Source organism: Cervus elaphus, chromosome 4 (genome assembly GCF_910594005.1).
Source record: "Cervus elaphus chromosome 4, mCerEla1.1, whole genome shotgun sequence".
Taxonomy (NCBI): domain Eukaryota; kingdom Metazoa; phylum Chordata; class Mammalia; order Artiodactyla; family Cervidae; genus Cervus; species Cervus elaphus.
In genome coordinates this window covers 50,706,109-50,728,266 of record NC_057818.1, presented here as the reverse complement: position 1 = coordinate 50,728,266, position 22,158 = coordinate 50,706,109, and the positions used below count along the sequence as shown (strand labels likewise).

Genomic DNA, 22,158 nt, shown 5'->3' with positions numbered 1-22,158 from the left:
TCAGTTCTGATTTGACTGATCCCCACCCTCAGATTTAGGGGGCAGGAGCCAAGAAGATGCAGCATCCTGCAAGGAATAACATTCCCACAGGTGGGCCACATGCCTGCCAGATCCTGTCTGCCACTGGTGTTTGGGGGTTTATGGTGAAAACGACGTGTTGGGGGAGGGGGTCCTTCACTGCAGCTTCACATGGGTGCGCTGACTCACAGTTGCCCCTTTGGGCAGGTGTCATTTTCATCCCCAGTAACCAAGGAAATGCATAAATAGCTTGAAATTACGCTCCGTGAAAATGCTCAGGAGAGCGTAGACAGTGAATAATGTTTTCTTCTAGCAGGATTAAATGGCAGTGTGCCTGTGCATGCTTCGGTAGTGCGCCACTCTGCAACTATGGACTGTAGTCCACCAGGCTCCTCTGTCCGTGGGGTTCTCCAGGCAAGAATACTGGAGTGGGTTGCCATGCCCTCCTCCAGGGGATCTTCCTGACCCAGGGATCAAACCCACATCTTTTCCATCTCCTGCATTGGCAGGCATGTTCTTTACCACTAGTGCCACCTGAGAAACCCCAAAATGGCGTTAAGTGAAGAAAACTAAACAGCTCTCACTTCATTACTTGATAATATCCAGCCGGGGGGCGGTGAGGGGGATGGCCATGGCATGTGGGATCTTAGTTCCCCAACCAGGGATGGCACTGTCGTCCCCTGCATTGGAAGTGTGGAGTCTTAACCACTGGACCACCAGAGAAGTCCCTCAGGCCCCATTTAATGTATCTGACAAGCACGTTAGGCACAGAGCTATTTTGCCTGCTAGCGCTTTGATGCTTTGAGGCTCCAGCCATCCCAATCTCAGGCTGTGGGATGCAGCTGCCTTGGACCCCAGGTGGGCCAATGAGAGGGTGCCTGGCAAAGACAACCTTGGTGGCAACAGAGTTTTCTGCTCCCATTTTCCTCCCCCAGGAGGGGAAGCCTGCACAATGGAAGCCAAGAGATGGGGAGACCAGACCATTTCACTCGACACCCTGAATCCAGTTCTCTCTCTGTTTTCCTCCCCTTTGTTGTGTAAGAGAGTTGGATTTCTGCCACTGCTGTTAAAGGGACTCAGAAGGAGACTGTTGTGTAGACCGTACGACTCATTTGGTGTCTATAACTGCTCCAGCTGTGGGGGAAATCGGTCCCATTTTGCAGATGAGGAAAAGTGAGGTCAGACCACACGTTACACAGTGAACTCAGAGGAGGAGGGACTTGGAACCTCGCTTTCCCTAATTCCCTGACCACCACCCGTGTTCTGAGAGAATATTCTGCCATCTGGGGGCCCTCTGAGCCTCCATGGATTCTCCCTTCTCTGGCTCTGAGGTGTCCAGGAACACCCGGGGGGACAGCCTGTCACTCTGGCCCCGCCTGTCCACCTGCCCACACACTCAGACAGACACAGGTTTGGCGGCAAGAGTGTCTGGTGTTTAATCGCTCTCTGCGGCCTCCAGGAAGGCGGGAGGGAGGGGGCGGCCCAGCCCACTCCCGTTTCTGGATGCTGCCGCTGCCGCCCGTCCACCGGGACTCTCCACTCCAACCGCAGACGCGCTGGGCAGCCGGCCTCTCGGTTCACAGCGGGGGCCGCAGGGGCAGCTAGGGCGGGTCCCGGGAGGCGAGGTAGGCGGCCAGGGTCACCAGGGCAGCCGCGTACGTGCACACGCCCAGCCCGATGGCCAGGACCCCCAGCAGGAAGGCTCGGCGGGAGGCAGCCCCTGCCCCCTGGACGTCCCCCTGGGCCCAAGCCTTGTTGGTCTGTAGAGGCGTTGGGCAGCGGTGACTCAGGCGTCCCCTCATCCCACCCTGCTTCCCGCAGCCCAATCCCTCCTCCATCCCCCACACCCTTGTATTCATATGTTCCAAAAACATAGCGAGCAGCTACCGTGGGTCAGGCACAGCTGGGCACTGGGTTTACTGGGTGACTAATAAAAATAGACATATATTACTATATGCCACAGTTCCAACTCATTGAGCCTCACAATGACCCTGAGGTACGAATTAGTCATCCCCATTTTACAGATAAGGAAAATGAGGCACAGGGAGGTTAAGTGGCTTGACCACCACCTTACCAGAGGCCGGGGGTGGGCCTAGGAGTGGAGCTCACTCTGCACTCCCCTCTATGACAAACACGCCTCGTTTCACTTCTGAATATTTCTACGTGAATCCTCTTCACTTCCCAACCCGCCCCCCCAACCCACCCAAGCAGGGCTCCTCTCATTTGTTTTCTTTCAAATGCCATTTTCTCTTTTATATCCAGTCCCCTCTCAACCCCACCCAGAGACTGACCTTCTGGGCCAGGCAGAAGGCGGCGATGCCCAAGGGCCAGAAACAGCACAACATGGAGAAGACAGCCAAGCCGAGGTGGTCGTGGGGTAGCAGCGGGGAGAGGAGGCCGCCCCCATCCCAGTCCGAGTCACTGTCACTGGATGAGACATCCTATGGGCAGGAGACAGCCTGAGTGGCCATCTCCATCCCCCTTCCCTGCCCCACTGCTCTGCTCCCCATGCCCCCAAAGACACCAAGAGAGAGAAATGTTCCCAGAGTTAGACTTGTGACCCCTCTATATCCTGGATGTCTCCGAGGGGAAGCTTTGGACCCTGCCTCCTGAGAAAAACCTCACCCATGCTCAAAAGCTTTGAGTTCAATTTCAAGAAGTTCACAGGTCCAGCCACGGGTGGGTACTACACCTGCTCATAAGCCCTGAGTTAAAAATCCCTGAAGTAGACACAGAAACCAATGGGGACGGGAACCTGCAAAAAGATGGAGATCAGAGGAGAGAGCTCTGGTGGCCTGAATTACTAGGACAAACCTGCCTGCTGAAACCACAGGTTCTAGCTTAACATACATACATATATATATATATATATATATATATATCAGTTCAGTTCAGTCGCTCAGTCATGTCTGTCTCTTTGTGACCTCATGGACTGCAACACGCCAGGCTTCCCTGTCCATCACCAACTCCCAGAGCTTGCTCAAACTCATGTCCGTCAAGTCAGTGATGCCCTCCAACCATCTCATCCTATGTCATCCCCTTCTCCTGCCTTCAATCTTTCCCAGCATCTGGGTCTTTTCCAGTGAGTCAGTTGGAATGTATATATATATATTTAATCTTGCATCAAATAGCTCACAAGACTTTAAGGAGTTACTGTAAGGCCAAAACTGAAGTGAAAATCAAAATCAATTTAACAACGACAACAAAAAAATTAACAGAGAAGGTCCCTTCTGCCCAGCAGGCATTTCCCAATCCCAGAAAAATTAATCTTTCACTCAGACCCTGAACTAGATTAAAAATGATCTCTGAATGGCAGTGCCCCTGGGCAGTTGACAGAAGCAGACCAAATCCTTTCTGGACAAGGTACGTTCATTCTAACCCTCAAAACCATTTTTCAAATACAATAACCAACATGCCATCAAAGATAACCAGGTACGCAGGAACAATGGAGGAGAACTAGCAGGCCCTGAAAGTCTTCAAATACTGGAATCATCAGACACATAACCATGTCAAAGTGAAGCTTACTGCCACAGTGTGGCAGACTGTTACTAAAAATGGCCATAACCACCTCTCCCCTCCCACAGGCTCTTCTTCCAGTGTGACTGATAATCTTCCCATCAAGGGGTGAGGTCTGTGTCCACTTTCCTTGAGTCTGGGCAGGCTATGATTCATCTCTAATTGATAGAATGTGGTGGAAATAATACCACACGACTCACAAGCCTAAGTCAGAAAAGGTGAGGCAGGTTCAGCTTTGTTGAAACACTCCTGCTGGAGGGCTGGAGGCACATTTGGAGTGCTGTCCTAAAGCTTACGTGCCATGAGCCCAAACCAGCCCACAGCGGGTGACTCCTGTGAAAGCCCTGAGACCACATTAAGAGAGAGATACCCAACCAGACCCCCCTGCTGCTTCAGACACTGACTGTTCCACTTCTGGCCACTGGCTGGCCTCGACCTCATGAAAGACCCCGAGGCAGAACCACCCAAGTCCTCCCCAAATTCCCAACCCATGGAAACCATGAGCCATGATAGTGATTGTCGTTTTAAGCTACCAAGTTCTGGGTGATTTCTTATACACCAGTAGCAACAGGAAAACCATGCTTTGCAAATAAAATACAAGCTTGAGAATACGGACACGGAATAAGAAATGATAAAAAATGACATTAACTGGGGGGGAGAAAAAAAGAGCTGCAGAGATGCATCACCTTTAGAGAGACGGACAGAGAGAAAACAAGGGGGTCAAAAATGATTGGGAAGAAAGAGCCAAAAAGAACAAAGATGAGAGACGAATCTGGGGAGAAAAAGGTAAAGAAAGCAGGGGAGAGGAGGAACAGGAAAAACCACAACTGGAAACCCAGGAACATGCACGCAGTTGGGAAGTGAGACTCCAGGCCAAAGATGGGCACTCCACCTGCCAGCCTGCTGGATGTTGGCCACAGCTGGGTTTCCCTCCAGCCCCTTCCCCCAGTTCCCACTAGGGAGCCTTCCTTAGTGGTGCTGCTCCTACCTCAAAGTCGGGGGTCCCTGGCTCCCCTAGTCCTGCACTCACAGAAGGAAGAGATGGTGGCAGGAACTGCCAACCCTTCAGCGACTCCGCAAAGGCTGTCTCTCGAAAGGGAGGCCCCAGCTCAGGCTCGCTGGACTTCTGGATGGGAAGCTCACCACCCACCAGTAGGGGCTGTTGGAGCTCTCGAAGACTGGGGCTCTCCATGGCTGGGGAGTGGCTCCTTCCTAGGGGAAGGGGAAAAGACAAGACAATGTTAACAGTTTCACCTTCATCCCTCCCCTGACTCCTGGCTTTGGAGAGACTCCAGGCAGAAACTAGGTAGCTGAACCATTCTAAGACCCATTTTACAGATAGCAAAACTGAAGTCTAAAGAGTTAAAGAGGGACTTCCCTGGTGGTCCAGTGGCTAAGGCTCTGCACTCCCAATGCAGGGGGCCCAGGTTCAATCCCTGGTCAGGGAACTAGATCTCATATGCCTCAATGAAGACTGAAGATCTCGCGTGCTGCAACTAAGACCCAGCATGGCCAAATTAAAAAAAAAAAAAAAAGAGTTAAAGAGGATGGTCCAAGTTGTGAAAAAAGAAAAAACACTCAGGAATCTGGACATTCAGTTCTGGGCTTCTCTCTCCTCAGGGCAAAACCACATACCTGTTCCACAGTTATTCCAAACCATGCTTTACACACTTACTTGGCCCAGGAACTACACACCCATCCTGGGTTCACCCTCCCATCCCTCTCCAGCACAGCCATCCCCAGTGATGTTTAGTCCACACACCCCCTGTGCCCCCCAAGCCTGCATACTCAATACCCAAGTCCCTGCCACACATACCCATCCAGGCAAGCCCAATCCCCACCTGTGCACACCCATGTCCCAAGGGAGTTTGCCCCAAACAACATGAGCTCCCAGGAAACACCCCTCTGAGGCCTGCAACCTTCTTACACACCCCAAACAGCTCGTACATTCATCCTAATCCCCTCAACATCAGAATTTCCCCAGATGTACCTACATGCACTGTAAGTACCTATATGTACCTACATGCAGACGGAACACTCTCCCGTTTCCATCACTTCCCCTGCACACCTGCCCCAAACACCAGGGTCCACACACCCCTCTCTTACTCCACCCACATTCATGACCCACACGCACCTGCTCCCCAGACACCTCCTGTTTGACCAGAATCCACCGCTGCACTCCTCCCCCAGAACACCACCAACCCACCACACACTCCACTCAACCACAGACAATATTCTTCTGGCCCTCACGATCGCCCGGGGGGAGAGGGGGGTCCCCAAGTCTTCCGCCCTCAGTCCAAACCTGGCTTGAGCCGATTTCCTCGCCAAGGTTTTGCCTCCCTGTCCCCAAACCCAAGACTGGGCTAAAAGTGGTGCCCCCGGCCCGCAGCCGCGCCCCTCACTCACCGCCCACAGCCATAGGCCGGGACCTCCTGGGTTCCCTGCACCGACACCCGACCCGACCCTGCCGCCCAGGGTGGGGACACTCAGTGAGCCCCGCTCTCCCCGGGGTCCAGGCCTGGCTGCGGGCTCGAGGTTTCCACGCTCAGCCCCGTGCCCCTCTCAGCGCCCCCGGCCCGCAGCGCGCGGGGGCGGGGATGGGGGCGGGGCGACGGGCTCCCGGGCTCCGCCCTCCGTGGAGGCCCGGGGATGAGGCCTTGAAGGCCGACGTCAGCTCCGGGCGCGGACCCCTACCTTCCCCGGTGTGGAGGAGCGGGCGGGAGTCTCTGAGAACAGCGGGCCCTGACTCCCCGAACCCAGACCCTAAAGCTTCAGGACGGAGGAGGGGGCGCCCCGATTCTCCAGGGCCTTGCTGGCTTGGCCCCGCCTCCAGCCCACCGCCCTCCCCGCTCCCCAACAGTCAAAGCAGCAACCCCAGCTAACTGTGGGCACGGTTCTTAGTGCTTTACATACACACGTTATGTGTATACACGGACACGTTTGTTTCTGAGAACCACCTGAGAGGCACTATCACTGGTGGTCCTGTCGTGCCCAGGAGGAAACAGGAGCCGAGAGTTAGAGCTTGCCTAAGAGCGCGCAGCAGGGTCACTGAGTGCAGTGACCCACGCCCTGCCCCTGCGTTAGATGGGCTGCATTCATCATCTCACAGATTCCTCTCGATTTCTCTCCCTATTCTGCACATCAAGCAACTGAGGCTGAGATGTGTGTGAGTTCACTGGTCCAAGGTAAACAACTAGTGCCAGGACCCACAGGCAGATTCTAACCCAAGGCTATATTTCTTGCTGGCTGCTAGAGGGGTGAAAACAGGCAGAAGGTGAGGTGTGGGCTTCCAGGGAAAGGGCCGGCGGTGGGAGTGGACCAGGGATGGTGTGCTGGTTATCAGGTGGTACAGGCGGTGGTTATGAGTTATCGTTTGGACCCACACAGACCTGAGTTCCTTTCCAGGCTCTTCAAAGCACTTGCTATGTGACCTCTGCATAATAGCATCACCTTTTTGAACCCCAGTTTCTCCATTTGTAAAATGGGGTAAGTACTCCCTGACTCTTAGATTGCGATCACATATATAAAGCACTTTGATTAGGTGCAATAACACATGTCCAGCATTTGCCCCAAACTAGGCACTCTGAACGTGTTTAATAGTGCTTAGGAATAGAATTATTTATTAATATAGTCATCATCTTCAGTCTGATGAAGGGACTCTTCTCACGCTACAGGCTTCGACCTCCTTCAAGGAGGCCACCCAGCTTGCACTGGCTTCCCTGTCTCTCGGAAGCCCTCCATCTCACCAGTCGCAGACAGCCAAACTGGAGGATTCCCTTCCTGATGTGGGGCCGGCCAGAGTTCTCTCGCTCCAGGGCTCTGGGGCTCCGTGCCAAGAGTCCAGACGCTGGAGTTGGCACGGACCCCACTCCCAGGGAGAGCAGATGGTGTCTGGAAGTGCACTTGGCTCAGCCAGAGATTCTGGCTGACAACAGGCGGGGAGACCCACGGGAGGATAGAAGAGGAGAGGGAGCAGGACTGTTCTATCAGGAGAGATAACCTGTTACTCCTTATCTCCTTAACCTTGCTCTTATCACTGTGAAACATACTGCATACTTTGGCTGTTTGTAGTTTGAATTCCCCCACATCAGTGCCAGCTGCAGCTGAGCTGGGATTTGCTGTCTTTTGTTCACTGCTGTGCCTTGGGGCCTAGAACAGTGCCTGGGTGCAAAGCAAGCCTTCAATACCTATTTGTGGTGTGGGCACATGAATTCTTACCAGCTTCCCTTTGTTACTGAGGCTGAATCGGTACATTTTACTGAGGCTGAATTTACTGATTTTTACTGAATCCCTGAACAATATGGGGCCCCCCAACCCTGTAGGCCATCCTAGAAATTGTGGGGGGGGGTGGTTTTTAGTCACGCTGCATGCAGGATTTTATTCCATGGATGGAATCCACACCCCCTGCAGTGGAAGCGCAAAGTCCTGACCACTGGACCACCAGGGAAGTCCCACACCCTAGAGATTTATTCACTTCTCTACATTCTCTGGCCACCATCAACCTTGTACAGTCTCCCTGCCCCTTCCAGGGTTCCTGGGCTTTGTGATGGTCCTGAAATACTGAACGTGAAATCCCAGCCAGGATTATCAACAGAAGCCTAAGCCACTGAGTGAAAGTTTGATGAGGAACAGGACAAGGATCCCCCCACCGATAACTTACTACAAAGGGGAAAAAAAACAGTATTAATGAACAATGTCAGCAGACACCACTTAAATCAGGTGGTAGAAGTGAACATCACCAGTATTGGAACAGATCAACATTGTGTGCCTACTGACCTGCACTTGAAAAGGAAGGATATGACATCATTTCTACGATGCTTCTGCCAAAAATGCATCATCTGAATCTAATCATGAGAACACATGGGACAGAGCCAAATAGAGGGACACTTTATAAAGTAGCTGATCTGAACTCTTCAAAAATGTCAGTATTGGTATAAAGTAATTAACCTCCAACTAATAAAAATAAATGGAAAAAAAATGTCAGTATTGGGATTTCCTTGGTGGTCCAGTGGTTAAGAATCCACCTTGCAATGCAGGGGACAATGCCAAGGAATAACTAAGTTCGTGAGTTGCAACGATGAAGCCTGCACGCTCTGGAGCCCATGTGCCACAAGTAGAGAGCCTGCGTGCCACAACTGAGACCTAATGCAGCCAGATTAAATATATATATTTAAAATGTCAGTGTCATGAAAACGAAAACATAAAAATCTAAAAGTTGGCAGCCTGTTCTAGGTTAAAGGTAACCAAAGAAACATGACCGGCTTCCTAGGTGGTGCTAGTGGTAAAGAACCCACCTACCAATGCAGGAGACATAAGAGACTTGGGTTCAATCCCTGAATCGGGAACATCCCTAGGAGGAGGGCATGGCAACCCACTCTGGTATTGTTGCCTGGAAAATTCCATAGAGAGAGGAGCCTGACGGGCTACAGTCCATGGGGTTGCGAAGAGTTGGACATGACTGAATCTGCCTGCAGTGTAGGAGACCTGGGTTCGATCCTTGGGTTGGGAAGATCCCCAGGAGAAGGAAATGGCAACCTACTCCAGTATCCTTGCCTGGAAAATCTCATGATAGAGGAGCCTTGTGGGCTGCAGTCCATGGGGTCGCAAAGAGTTGGACATAACTGAGCGACTAACACTTACTTAAAGAAACATGACAAATAAACACAAAGTGTGATCCCAGATGGAGAGCAGATGGTGACAAGGTATGTTATTGGGACAATGGGATAAATCTGAATATAAACTATGAATAGATGATAGTTTTCTATCAATATTAAATTGATACTTGGGGAAATGTTAAACTGGTATTATGGTTATATAGGAGAACCCTCTAGTTCTTGGGAGAATTTTACTGTTAAAATAATATTATGAATATAATATATGTATATGTGTACACATATGTGTATATATGTGTGTATATACATACATATATAACTGGAAAGAAAATCAAATGAAAAAATTGAATGAAACTTCACAAAAAGAGGAAACCAAGGTTGCAATGAGCATTTAAAAAATTACCCAACTAATCATCAGGCAAATGCAAATTAAAATCACAATGTATTACCAATACACCCCCATCAGAATGGTTAAATGATAGAAGAAGCCACCAGGATGTACTGGTAAGGATGTGGAGCAGGGGAACTCTCATACATCTAAAACTGGTTCAACCACTAGGTTGAATGAGCATCCAAATTGGTTCAACCACTACGAAAACTCCTGGGCAGTTTCTACTATAGCTGAACATATCTTGTGTGTGCGTGTGCGTACTTAGTCATGTCTGACTCTTTGTGACCCCCACGGACTGTAGCCCACCCAGCTTCCCTGTCCATGGTATTTTCCAGGCAGGAATACTGGAGTGGGTTGCCATTTCCTTCTCCAGGGGATCTTCCCAACCCAGGGATCAAACTCATGTCTCTTGGGTCTCCTGAATTGGCAGGTGGATTCTTTACTAGTGAGCCACCTAATGACCCAATTCCAGTCCAATAAGATATGAACATATGTCCACCAGAAAACAGGTTCTCATCAACAGATGGATAAAGTATAGCATCTTCACACAGAGGAAACTATATGGCAGTGAGAATGAAAGAACTACAGCCACATGCAATGGCATGGAATAAATTTCACAAGGCACTGAGCAAGAGAAAGCAGACACAAAGCAATACATACTGTGAAATTTCGTTTATATGAAGTACAAAACCAGGCAAAATTAATGCATATTGTTAGGAGTCCAGTTAGTGGTTTCCCTTGGGGGCATCCTGGATGAGGCATGAAGGGCATCCTTGGAGGCTAGTCATGTTCTTTTCATGAGTTGAGTTCTGGTTACCAGGTGTGCTCAGTTAATGAAATTTAATTCAGCTGTTCACTTATGATTTGTGCACTTTTCTGTACACATACTGCCAAGCATTTATTTTTGAAAATGTGAGTTCGATCTAAAGATATGGATAACCTTTCAAGATGTATCACTGAGTGAAAAATGCAAGATGTGGCAATTCCCTGTGGTTCAGTGGTTAGGACTAGGCTCTTTCACTGTCGAAGATGGGTTCAATCCCTGGTCAGGGAACTAAGATCCCACAAGCCACTCTGCTTGGCCAAAAAAAAAAAAAAAAAAGCCAAGATATAAAAGAGGATGAACAGTCACTCTAATAATGAGTACAGCATTTCCTCCAAAAATTAAAAATAGACTTACCATATGACCCAGCAATTTTGCTTCTGGATGTATACCCAAAAGAACTGAAAGCAAGAGATTAAAGAGATGTGTGTATACACCCATGTTCATAGTAGCTTTATTCACAATAGCCCAAAGGTGGAAGCAACCCAACTAGATGAATGGATAAAGAAAACAGAGTGTATATCTAAAAATATTATTCAACTTTAGAAAGGAAGGAAATTCTGTGATGTCCACTTTGTAATGTATAGAAATACCAAACCATTATGTTGTGCACCTGGAACTAACATGGTGTTGGAGGTCAACTATGCTTCAAAATAAATAAATAATTGCCATATAATTTTGAAACACAAGGAAATTCTGACATGCACTACAGCATGGCTGATCCTTGAGGACATTATGCTAAATTATGCTAAATGAAAAAACCCAGTCATAAAAGGACAAATATTGATTCCACTCATATGGGGTACCTACAGTAGTCAAATTCATAGAAATAGTAAATAGGGGGTTTCCAGGGGCCAGAGGAAGGGAGGGAGGGATGGGAGTTTTTGTTTAATTGGTATAGTTTCAGTTTTGCAAAATGAAAAGAGTTATAGAGAGATTGCACAATTATGCGAATGTACTTAAGGCCACTGAACTGTTCACTTAAAGATGGTTAAAATGGTAAATCTTACGATATGTTATCACAATTGAAAAGACTTTAAGAATAAAAACTACATAAAGAGATATTCAGTGTGCTTCTTGTAAAAATATGTAAAATATGCCATCTCAGTAACAACAACATGAACAGTAAAAACTATCAATAATAACAAACATTTATAGTGCTTCTTATGTGCCAGGCACTACCCTAAACTCATTAGGCATTTATATTATTATTATTAGGCATTTACATTGTTATTATTGCTGCATAACAAATTATCCTCCAAAACTTTAGTGGCTTAAAACAAGAAATCCTACCATCAGACATAGTTTCTATTGGTCAGGAATCTGTTGATGGCTTTGTTGGCTGACTCTGGGTCAGGGTGTCATGAAGTTACAGTTGGCATGGTGGCCAGCTGCAACAGTCACCTGAAGGTTTGCTGCAGCTGACGATCTTCCAAGAGAGGTCTCACATGGTGCTGATTTGTTTGGCTTTGGTTCTTCCCCATTTGGGTCTCTCTGCTGGCTGCTTCCCTGCTGTCGCATCGTGGTGGCTGGGCTCTCTCAAGGTGAGCCATGCAAGAGAGAAATGGAGGCGGACTCCTCAATGCCTTTTATGGCTTAGTCTCAGAAGTCACACAGCAACAGCTGTACCACGAGCTACTGGTTAGGAGCAAGTTACAAAGTGCAGCCCATACTCAAGAGGGGCAGGCTCCACTGCCTAGTGAAAGGAGTGTCAAGAATCTGTGGACATGTTTTAAATGTCCAGTTTCATACATTCATTAAATTCTGACCACAATCTAACACGGTGGGTACCATTACTCATTCTCCTGTTACAGACGAGGGAACTGAGGGCTAAAGGTCAAACAGAAGGGCCAGAACTAAGACTTAAATCCAGGTAGTTGAACTGGGAAGCATTTTCTTAATCACTAATATTACCAGTGGGAAAGAAACCAACTGAAGAAAAAATATTTAAGAAGGAGCTTTTTATGAGACTTTTGTTTGTTTGTTTTGGGGCCATGCTGTGTGGCATGTGGGATCTTAGTTCTGAGACCAGAGAATGAACCCTGTGCCCAGTGAAGTGGAATCAGAGAGTCTTAACCACTGGACCACCAGGTGAGTCCCATGTATAGGACTTTGATGACTGGCTGGACGTGGGACGTGATGGAGTTGAGGATGACACCTATGACCTCCATATTCCTTTGATACTGGGAGATGAGATGTGTATCCAAGAGAAGTAAGACAGCAGGAGGTGAAGAACATAAAGTTTTGGGACAGAGCGTGAGAGAACTATGGGTTTCCCAGGTGACACAGCAGTTAAGAATCTACCTACCAATGCAGGAGACATGGGTTCAATCTCTGGGTCGAGAAGATCCCCTGGAGTAGGAACTGGCAACCCACTCCAGTATTCTTGCCTGGAAAATTCCATGGACAGAGGAGCCTGGCAGCCTACAGTCCATGCAGTCACAAAAGAGTCAGATGCGACTGAGCACGTAGCACAGGACAGAACTATAGTCAATTTGGTTTAAGGATAAATGATTTTGCCCTAATTTCTTCATCTTAAATAAAACTGATAATTACCCACCCTGTGGAATATCTGTGGGCTTCCCTGATGGTGCAGTGGTAAAGAATCCACCTGCCAATGTAAGAGACATGAATTTGATCCCTGGGTCAGGAAGATCCCCTGGAGAAGGAAATGGCAACCCACTCCAGTATTCTTGCCTGAAAAATCCCTATGGACAGAGGAGCCTGGCAGGCTACAGTCCAAAGGGTTGCAAAGAGTCGGACACGACTGAGCACACACATGGGATATCTAAGGATTAAAGGAGATCATGCTTGCAAAACAATCAGTTTACAGTGGCTGGCACAGAGAGATCACTTGATAAATGGTAGCTTTCAAATATACCTATTAGTGAAATATTATCGAATTATATATTGAATTATTTTTTCTATATAAATACTATCTGTGGAGCCCTATACTAAGGTCACAGGTGTAAAGCCTTGTACCGAGTCCACAGATGTGAAGGCCCGTACTAAGGTCATCTCAGGAACTGACCAGAGTCCCCATAGCAACCATTGCCATGAGCACCCCCCAGATCTAAACCGCTCAGTTCCCCGACCCCATATTAGGTAAAAACACCCACTCCATTATTCACCCTACAGCATCCTAACCAATCACCTAATGCCACCCTTCCAACAGAAGTTTTGCCTTGAGGCTACAGAAATTGGCTACTAGCCGCTGAAAGGCGTTGGCTCTCCCTTGAGCCGGCCTGCTGTTCTAACAGTCAGCTCTCGCTGCTCTGTCAGGAGGTAGGCCTGCAGTTCCAAGGGCATCTCCCTCTCTAATAAACTCTATCTTCCTCTCATTCTGCTTCATGTCTGGAAATTCCTTTCTAACCTGCACACAAACCACGACACTATCCTGTTGAAATGTTGCCCCCCTCCCTATAACTTTGAGCTGGTGACTCTAACTTTTGCTGTCCCTGTTTTACAATAAGTAGGGGAATAAGTTCCCTTTGGACTCCTGGTCTTGGTTCAACTGGACTTGGAGGGTGGAGAAGGTACTGTTCAGGAATCAGAACGTGTGAGTGCCTGGCTCAGTCACTCCACTTGGGCTCATGACATGGATGAGATATCTGAGACCTAGAGCTGCTCAAGGTCCTAAGTTACTGACAGAGTCCAGCCTTCAAAAAACAGGATTTTCTGCAGATAAAGTGGCCTCAGTTCCTCATTTCTCTTACCCCTTCCCCCACCCCACCCACTCACTGCTCAGAATCAGCACTAACAATGAAGAAATGGGCGGTATTTCTGAGACGGAAGTTGAATTAATCAGTCTTTGAGAAGCTTGGGGGAACTCTAAAAAGGAACCCCGCCAACCAGATGAAGTTTATTTCCAGTTAGGAGGCAGAGGGTTGCACCCAAACTCGTGAGATTCCCCCTTAGCTCTGGCTCAAGTCTGTCTTGTGGTCCCTGTTGAGAGACAGTTTGAGGGGTAATGGGGCATGGATGGATTTGCTTATTCTGTTATGAGAATATCTGAGACAGGCACTGTTCAAACTTCTTCGCCGCGCTCAACATGGCCACAATGTGGCCGCGCCGCAAATGGCTGAACCGTGGATCGTGGCTGGAGAGACTTCTTACCCAAAAATGGAGATGGGTGGGGGAGAGAAAGTGTCAATCACAGCATAGTCCCGCCCCCCAAGTGCCGCTAGGGCCAATTAGCAACCCGCAGGGCGGGTGAAAGGCCAGGGGAGGAGGCTGCCGTTGCCCCGGCAACAACCTGGGAGGCAGGAGGCGGGCGCGGTCTTGGAGAGATCTGCGCCTCAGCTCTCTCGCTGCCAGGAAGGTCCTAGGAGAGGCGTGAGCCAGACCCGGGAAGTCAGCGCCTGCGGAGAGAGGGACAGCTCAGGCCCATGAACTCCAATCCCCGCAAGCGCTCTTGCCTCTCCTAACCGTTAAGTACGCTGAGGTAGGAATAACGCATGCGCGAACTCACAGGCGGAGCTAAGGCGACCAGAACTTAAAACGCATGCGCCTCATGGACTTGGGGGGCGGATATCTGACGTGGGAGGTGGAGCTTTTGCGTTGTGGGCGGAGCCATTGGGGCCCCTGGGGCGGGACTTTCCGCGGCGTTGAGCCTAGGAAGAAGTTGTTTTAGAGGCAGGCCGAATTACGCGCCAGCTCCTTGGAGCGTCCGTTTCTCGCCCCTCATTTTTCTGAGACTCTCCTGGAGAGGCAGTTAGTATCATGGTTGAAACCGCAACCTCAGTGGTTTGACGAAACTAGCTTGGAATCCCACGTATTGCTCCTTACTTGGTGGGCCTCAGTCTTCCCATCTACTAGGTGGAGATAATTGTACACTTTTCTCATAAGGCTGTGATTATATTTTCCCCTTTCAGGGCAATGGCTGAGGTGCACGTGATCGGACAGATCATGGGGGCCACCGGTTTCTCGGAAAGTAGCCTGTTCTGCAAGTGGGGCATCCACACAGGTATTCCCCGACATGGTTCATTTGCCCACCGAAACCTCTCAGTCTAGCTGCTCCACCTTCTTTCCTTGACCCCTTGGCTCAGTCCCTGGTCCTCAGCTTCCATCAGTTCTCAGGACTCCTACCCCTGACCACATTCTGTTCGTGCGAGCCTCTGGCTCCCTTCTTATCCCTTCCCATCCCACCTCTGGGTACTCTGAGTTCTAGCCTCTCAATACACATTCCCTGAGGGCTTCCCATGGTGGTGCTAGTGGTAGACAACCTGCCTGCCAATGCAAGAGATATAAGAGACATGGGTTTAATCCCTGGGTCTGGAAGATCCCCTGAAGGAGGACATGGCAACCCACTCCAGTATTCTTGCCTGCAGAATCCCATGGACAGAGGAGCCTGATAGGCTACAGTTCATAGGGTCACAAAGAGTCGGATACGACTGAAGTGACCTAGGACACACAGCAAGGATAGGGGACTATAGGCTTAACACACCCACCTACCCCCAACACACACTCCCAATCCTCAAAACACTTAATGGCCCTAACAACACTATTTGGGTTCCATTCACTGTCTTAGAGGTGCCTTGTGTGACGCCCCCATCTTAATTCTTTGCTTTACTGTCTCCGTTTATTGAGTTCTTAAGGTGAAATGGAAGTTTCCATCTTGCAGTTAAGAGGAGAGACCACCCTCCTGTATTCACATTTCTCTGTGAAAACATAGGAACCCAGTTCTGATCGTCATCCAAGTCCATCCACGCAAGCCCAAGAGGGGCCTTGGAGATCCCAGTTTTCATGCCTTTTCATCAGAGGCAGTAGAGTGTGGTGGTTAGTGTGATAGGGCCACGGGTCACCAAGTCTGGGCTCAAGTACAAACTCCCTTACCTATTAATTAGGAGCCTTTGGACTTGACCTTTTGAGCCTGTTTCCTTGTCTGAAAATGAAGCTAATAGCACCTAAGAGGCAGCAGAGTACTGACAGGTTAAGAGAAGAGACTGTCTGGATTCAAAACCAGCTCCTGTTTATTAATTATGTGACCTTGGGCACTTGTCTTTGCCTCGATTTCCCTGTCTATACAATGGGAATAATAACACTATTTACCTCCTGGGGTTGTTGTGAGGACTACATGAATATCAACAGCCCTCAGAAGAGGACCTGGATTTGTAAGTCCTCGTAAGTGTTTGCCTGGCTTGTGTGACAGCTGGATGGGTTCTTGTTTCTAAGCCTGGGATATGTTGTCTAGCAGAGATACATATCCGTGAAATGAGTGTGGCCGTCGTCGTCATCATCTTTTTAGGTCCAGAGTCCTTTGTGATTTCACTGGTGGATAGACTAGTGGCTGAGATTCCCTGGGAAATTGGGATCCTCCAGCTGAGTGAGTAAGAAGACAAGCCCGGAACTGACTAGGTTTCCAGCGCCCTACCACTTATCTGTTCTGTGACCTGGGGTAAGCACTGTTCCCTCTCAGAGCCTCAGTTTCCTCGTCTGTAAAATGGGACTATTTGTCCTTCATAGCAGTGTCAGGAAGTCTTGTATGTGAGAATCCTGACTCAAGGCCTGTTGCTTTCCTCACCTGGCCCAGAAGGGAGCAGTAACCAACATGATTTTTATTATTTCAGGGAGCTCTTTGCCAGGGAGAGGGGCGTTAGTTATGCAAGAGAGAGCCGAAGGGCAGTCAGATAAGGGGCTTGGTCTCTGCTATCAGTCAGAGCTCTATTTGAGGAACGTCCCTGGTGGTCCAATGGTCCAAGACTCCACACTTCTGCTGCAGGGGACACAGGTTTGATCCCTGGTTGAGGAACTAAGATCCCCACATGCTTCAAGGCATGGTCAAAAACTAAAAGACAAACCAGAAACAAAACAGAGCTCCATTTGAATCAGCTCCGCTGTGGGACTTGGTCTGCTGCGGTCCTGCTGTAGGCCCAGCGTGGAGAACAGTGCTTAGCACAGAGAAGTTGTTCAGTAAAGGTTTGTGGAATGAATGGCCAAGTGCCATTCCTTCTCAGCGTCTGTTTCTTTACCTGTAAGATGAGGATTGTATTAGCCCCCACCTCCTAGGATCAATTCTTTGTCCAACAAACATGTATCGGGCACCTTCTGTGTACCAAGATCTGGGTTTGCAGTCCTAGGGATCCAGTACTTTACAAGATCCCTGCTCTTTTCGGGCTCACAGGAGGGGAGACAGAGAATAAATAAACAGATAAAGACATGAGTCCAATGATTACAGATAGTGCACTAGGTCCTAGGAAGAGATGAGCTGAGAGATGATGTGAGAGGGACTGGTTAGTTTGGGGATAGGAGGGTGAGGGAGAACACCTCTGTGAAAAGTAGCACTTGAGCTGATCCCTGAAGTATGGGGAAAAAAAAGTCTGGGGATATCCAGGAGCAGCGTTTTCTAGGCAAAAGGAACAACAGCCAGTGCAAAGGCCCTGAAGAGTGGAACAAAAATAGAAACCAGTGAGGCCAGAGAGTGGTGAGGAATGAGGAAAGGGATGAAAGATGAGCTCAGGAAGGTGGTGGGTGGGGGCGGGGAGGGGGGGGCGCACAGGCCAGGCCTTGCAGGGCCTATGGGCTATGGAGGAGAATCTGTAAGCAGGGGATGGGGTGGGGATTAAGAGTCCCAGAAGGCGGATTAAATGAATTCATTACTAAAGCGCTTAGCACAGCGTCTGGCATTTGGTAAGCACTCGGTGCATTTTTGCTATTACTGTCACCCTCGGTAGGATTGCTGTTACGATGCACCTTTCACAATATGCTCTGTGCTTCTGTTCATGAAGGACACCCTTGGCCCCATCTTAGTCCTCAGACTAGGGCCTCTAAATGTGGAATGAGAATAGTAATATAATAAAGTGATACCCAACACTTATTCAGCAGGCACTATGCCATGGGCACTATTCTTGGTGCTTCGTGTGTATTAATTCATTTAATCACCTCACAAACCTGTGAGGGATGCATTATTATTATACCCACCTTACTGATGGGAAGACCGAGGCACAGAAAAGTAACAAGCCCAAGGTTGCATAGGCAGGAAGAAATAGTGCCAGGATTTAAATCTAAACATTTGGCTCCAGGATCTACGCTTTGCAACCCTTGACCACCACCCACCCCCGGTTCTAGAGAGAAAGGGGGTCCTGCAGCCACAGTGGGATCCCCTTCTTGAGGACTGTCTCCTGCCCCTTCCCCCCACCTCATCCATATCCTGGCTCTCACTTGCAGGGGCAGCATGGAAGCTCCTGTCAGGCGTGCGGGAGGGCCAAACACAGGTGGACACTCCCCAGATAGGGGACATGGCCTACTGGTCCCACCCCATCGACCTGCACTTCGCCACCAAAGGCCTTCAAGGTGGGTTCCCAGCCTGGGCCTCCGGCAAGACTAATGGGAGGTGGGTTAGCGGCACCCCCATGCTACCAGAACAGAACGCCAAGTGCTGGCCCTGCTTCCTGTGCCTTTGGGTCCCTTTCCTGACCAGACTTGGCCCTGGAGAGGCTGAGCAGAAACCTCCCCAGGCCAGCTCTAGAGTTCCTTAGAACCAGGGCAGAGGCCAGGGTTAAGGGGGCAAGGTCAAGGGGCGGGCCAGGGGAGAGGGACGTGGCTTTCACAGAGACAAAGCAAGAGAGTCTTCCATCAGAAGGAAGCTGGGAGGCACTTCCTGGAGGTCCAGGGGTTAAGATGCGGTGCTTCCAATGCAGGGGGTGTGGGTTTGATCCCTGGTAGGGGAACTAAGATCCCACACACTACTTGACTCAGCCAAAAAAAAAGAAAAAAAAGGAGGAAGCTGGGACAGGATTATGAGAGAGAAAGAGGTGAAGGCTAGAGGCTGTTCTGCAAGCAGGGCTTTTCTGCTGCTCAGAGGGTAAATGAATATGTGAGAGAGGAGGAGTATCAGAAAACCTTTCCTGGAAGAATATTTGTGTCATTAGAAAGGAGTCGATTCCAGGAAATAGTCTAGATAAATATGCCATATATTTCTATCATATAAATAATAGTTACTGAGGGCCTGCCCTGTGTCGGGGGGGCCAAGGAGATGTCAATGATGAAATAGCCCCTGCTAGCCCAGCTCTGTTTCCACACAGATCATCTCTGGGGAGAGAAAGAGCTACCCTGAGTGGCAACCCAGAGTGGGCAGGCCTGGGATGAGGGATCCAGAAGGGCTCTGGGAGCCCAGAGGAGGTACCTTACTCGGCTGGGGAGTTCAGGGAGGGCTTCCCGGAGGAGGGGGAATGTTTGGCTTTGCTGTGAAGAGTCAGTAGGAGCTATTAAAACAGAAAGATGGAAGAGCGTTCTAGGCCGAAAGCCATGTGTAGAAGGGTCAAGGAGGAAGGTGAGTCAGGGGTATTTGGAGGATGGAGGGCAAGCAGGGGGACTACACAGGGTGATGTGGCAAGGGGCAGGGGACAGGGAACAGGCCCTGCAGGATCTTCAGTGCTAGGCCGCAGAGCGGAGGCCATATCTGGGGAGCCAGAGCAGGTGATTGACAAGTCAGATTTTGCTTTTAAAAGATCCCTCTGGGGACTTCCCTGGTGGCCCAGAGTTGAGAATCCACCTTCCAATGCAGGGGACATAGGTTCAATCCCTGGTCAGGGAACTAAGATCTCACATGCTGTGGGGCAGCTGGGTCCACGTGACTACTGAGCCTGTGGGCTCTGGAGCCCTCATGCCACAAGAGACCCCACATGCCACAACTGAGACCTGATGCAGCCAAACAAATAAATAAACATTAAAAAAAAATTGCAATTAAAAAAAAAAAAAAGATCCCTCTGGCTGCCTCATGGGTGATGGGTTGGAAGGTGAGGCAGGCCACAGTCCTTTCAGCCCTTAAGGATCCCAAATATCCTTGCTGTTTCTTTTCTCATTCTATTAGGAAATCCCATTAGCTCCACCTTTGAAATGCATCCTGAATGTCATCACTCCCCCCACCACCTTCAAAGCACCCTGATCTGTCCACCATCACCTCTCACTGGGCTGTTACCATAGTGTCTTTACTTTACTGAGGTGTCCCTGCTGTGAACACCTAAGTCAGGTCACATTCCTCCTCTGCTTAGGACCCTCTGTGGTCCCCACATCACTCAAGGTAAAAGGCAAAGCCTTACCATGGAAGGACAGGGCCCTGCTTGATCTGGTTCTGTCTCCCCTTCCCTGTCTGCTCCAGCCACATCAGTCCCACCAGGCAGCTCCCACCTCAGGGCCTTTGCACTAGCTGTCCCCTCTGCTGGGAGCATTCTTTCCTAGATAGCCATATAGCCCCCAGTCTCTTCCCTCCGATGTCACCTTCTCAGTAAATTTTTTCTTGATCACTGCCTTCTAAAACTGCATGCCTACTCCCACCCTACCCAGCGTATTTTTCTCCAGAGCAGTTATCACCATCTGACATACCCTATAATTTGCGTATTTACTGTGTTGGTTGTCTAAGATGTCAGCTGCACAAGGGCAGGAATTTTTGTCTGCCCTGTTCACTGCTGTATCCCCAGCTTCTAGAACAGGGCCAAGCTCAGAGAGCCTCAGAAAGGAGGGTGAAATGGGGCTGGATCTCCCAAGCACTTCGCCTATGGGGTGAGGGGCTGAACTGTATCTTGAGTGAGGAACTGGGAAGTCTATGGAAAGGGGAGAAAGATGCTTCCAGCTGCCAGGTGAACGATGATGAAGGCAAGAAAGAAGGCCCCAAGGCCAGGAAAGAGGACAGGGTGTGGCCATGGGGAGGGAAGGAGGGAGGCATCCAGAACAAGGCCCAACACCCTCACCTGGGGACTGGGCTCCCCAGAGATGGGGACACAGAGGAGGAGGCCGACAGAAAATTCAACAGAGGCCAGACCTCAAGGACCTAGAATGTTGAGGTGGACTTTTTACTGAGTGCATTAGGGAATCATGGAAGGGTTTTGAGCAGAGGAAGAACCTGGATTCAGAAAGATCCCTTGGCTGCTCTCTGGCGGTAGGAGTCCAGAGGAGGGTGGGGCAGAAACCTGGCAGGGAAGCAGTGGGCCTGGGGTCTTCAAAGAGGCTGGGCTGAACCCCTTCACCTTTCCTCCCTCCCTCCCATCCTGCAGGCTGGCCCCGGCTCCACCTCCAGGTGTGGTCCCAGGACAGCTTCGGCCGCTGCCAGCTTGCAGGCTATGGCTTTTGCCATGTGCCCAGCAGTCCAGGCACCCACCAGCTGGACTGCCCCACGTGGCGGCCCCTGGGCAGCTGGCGAGAGCAGCTGGCGAGGGCCTTCGTGGGTGGCGGCCCTCAGCTGCTGCACGGAGATGCCATCTACAGCGGGGCTGACCGCTATCGCCTGCACACCACCTCTGGTGGTACCGTGCACCTTGAGCTGAGCCTGCTGCTGCGCCACTTCGATCGCTATGGGGTTGAATGCTGAAGGAGCCTGTACGGATGACTGGCCCCCAGCCATGTCTTGGGACACCTCATAAGGGGCAGGATGCTGCAGTAGTCAGAAGTGTGGGCTTTGGAGACTGTCAGACCTGACCCCAGCCAAAGCTGGTGCGGCTTCTATCCTGACTAGCACCTCAAGCCCAGTGGCTGCCCCTCCCAGGTCCAGTTTCCCCATCTGTAAAATGGGAGCAGTAGGTGTGTGGGCTCACGGGGGTTGGGTGCAGAGAAGCTGCGGACACATGGAGGGGCTCAATAAAGGTGTGTTTTTCAAGTGTGGGTGCTTTTTTGACCTTCATCTGTCAGACGTGGGAGGGGGGATTCCTCCTACTGTTACCCTCCTCCTCAAGCCCCCTTTCCTTGCCCTCTGCCTCAGCGTCTGACCCCCTTCCCCACTCTGGGTGATGCTCTTAAGGGCCCCCACTCCTTGGGGGTTCCCCCCGCCCCGTGCCCCATTCCCCAGTGGCTCCTTAGCTTCTGGC

General features: G+C 50.0%; 2 protein-coding genes and 1 non-coding gene across 7 annotated transcripts; 2 read left to right on the top strand and 1 right to left on the bottom strand.

Annotated features, from left to right (window-relative positions):
• Positions 1-1,429: 1,429 nt before the first annotated feature.
• Positions 1,430-6,345, bottom strand: TMEM91 (transmembrane protein 91). Of its 5 annotated transcripts, none has more exons than XM_043899252.1 (4): positions 6,229-6,345; positions 4,523-4,746; positions 2,310-2,459; positions 1,430-1,778 (listed from the first exon to the last, which is right to left on the bottom strand). In XM_043899252.1, exons 2-4 carry the CDS (start codon positions 4,724-4,726, stop codon positions 1,620-1,622), a joined length of 513 nt encoding a protein of 170 aa, XP_043755187.1. In that variant the 5' UTR covers positions 4,727-4,746; positions 6,229-6,345; the 3' UTR covers positions 1,430-1,619. The 5 variants fall into 5 exon arrangements, with proteins under 5 accessions (XP_043755187.1, XP_043755190.1, XP_043755186.1 ...); XM_043899255.1 differs by lacking the exon at positions 6,229-6,345 and adding an exon at positions 5,941-6,150 and having other exon boundaries at positions 1,430-1,619; XM_043899251.1 differs by lacking the exon at positions 6,229-6,345 and adding an exon at positions 5,941-6,148.
• On the top strand, positions 4,910-4,982 carry TRNAG-CCC. Its single transcript has one exon. It is a non-coding gene; the product is annotated as a tRNA-Gly (tRNA).
• An 8,217-nt stretch (positions 6,346-14,562) lies between the features above and the next one.
• B9D2 (B9 domain containing 2) lies at positions 14,563-21,953 on the top strand. The gene is made up of 4 exons (XM_043899249.1): positions 14,563-14,804; positions 15,235-15,326; positions 18,527-18,652; positions 21,352-21,953. The coding sequence occupies exons 2-4, from the start codon at positions 15,239-15,241 to the stop codon at positions 21,663-21,665; spliced, it is 528 nt and encodes a 175-aa protein (XP_043755184.1). The 5' UTR covers positions 14,563-14,804; positions 15,235-15,238; the 3' UTR covers positions 21,666-21,953.
• The last annotated feature ends 205 nt before the right edge of the window (positions 21,954-22,158 follow it).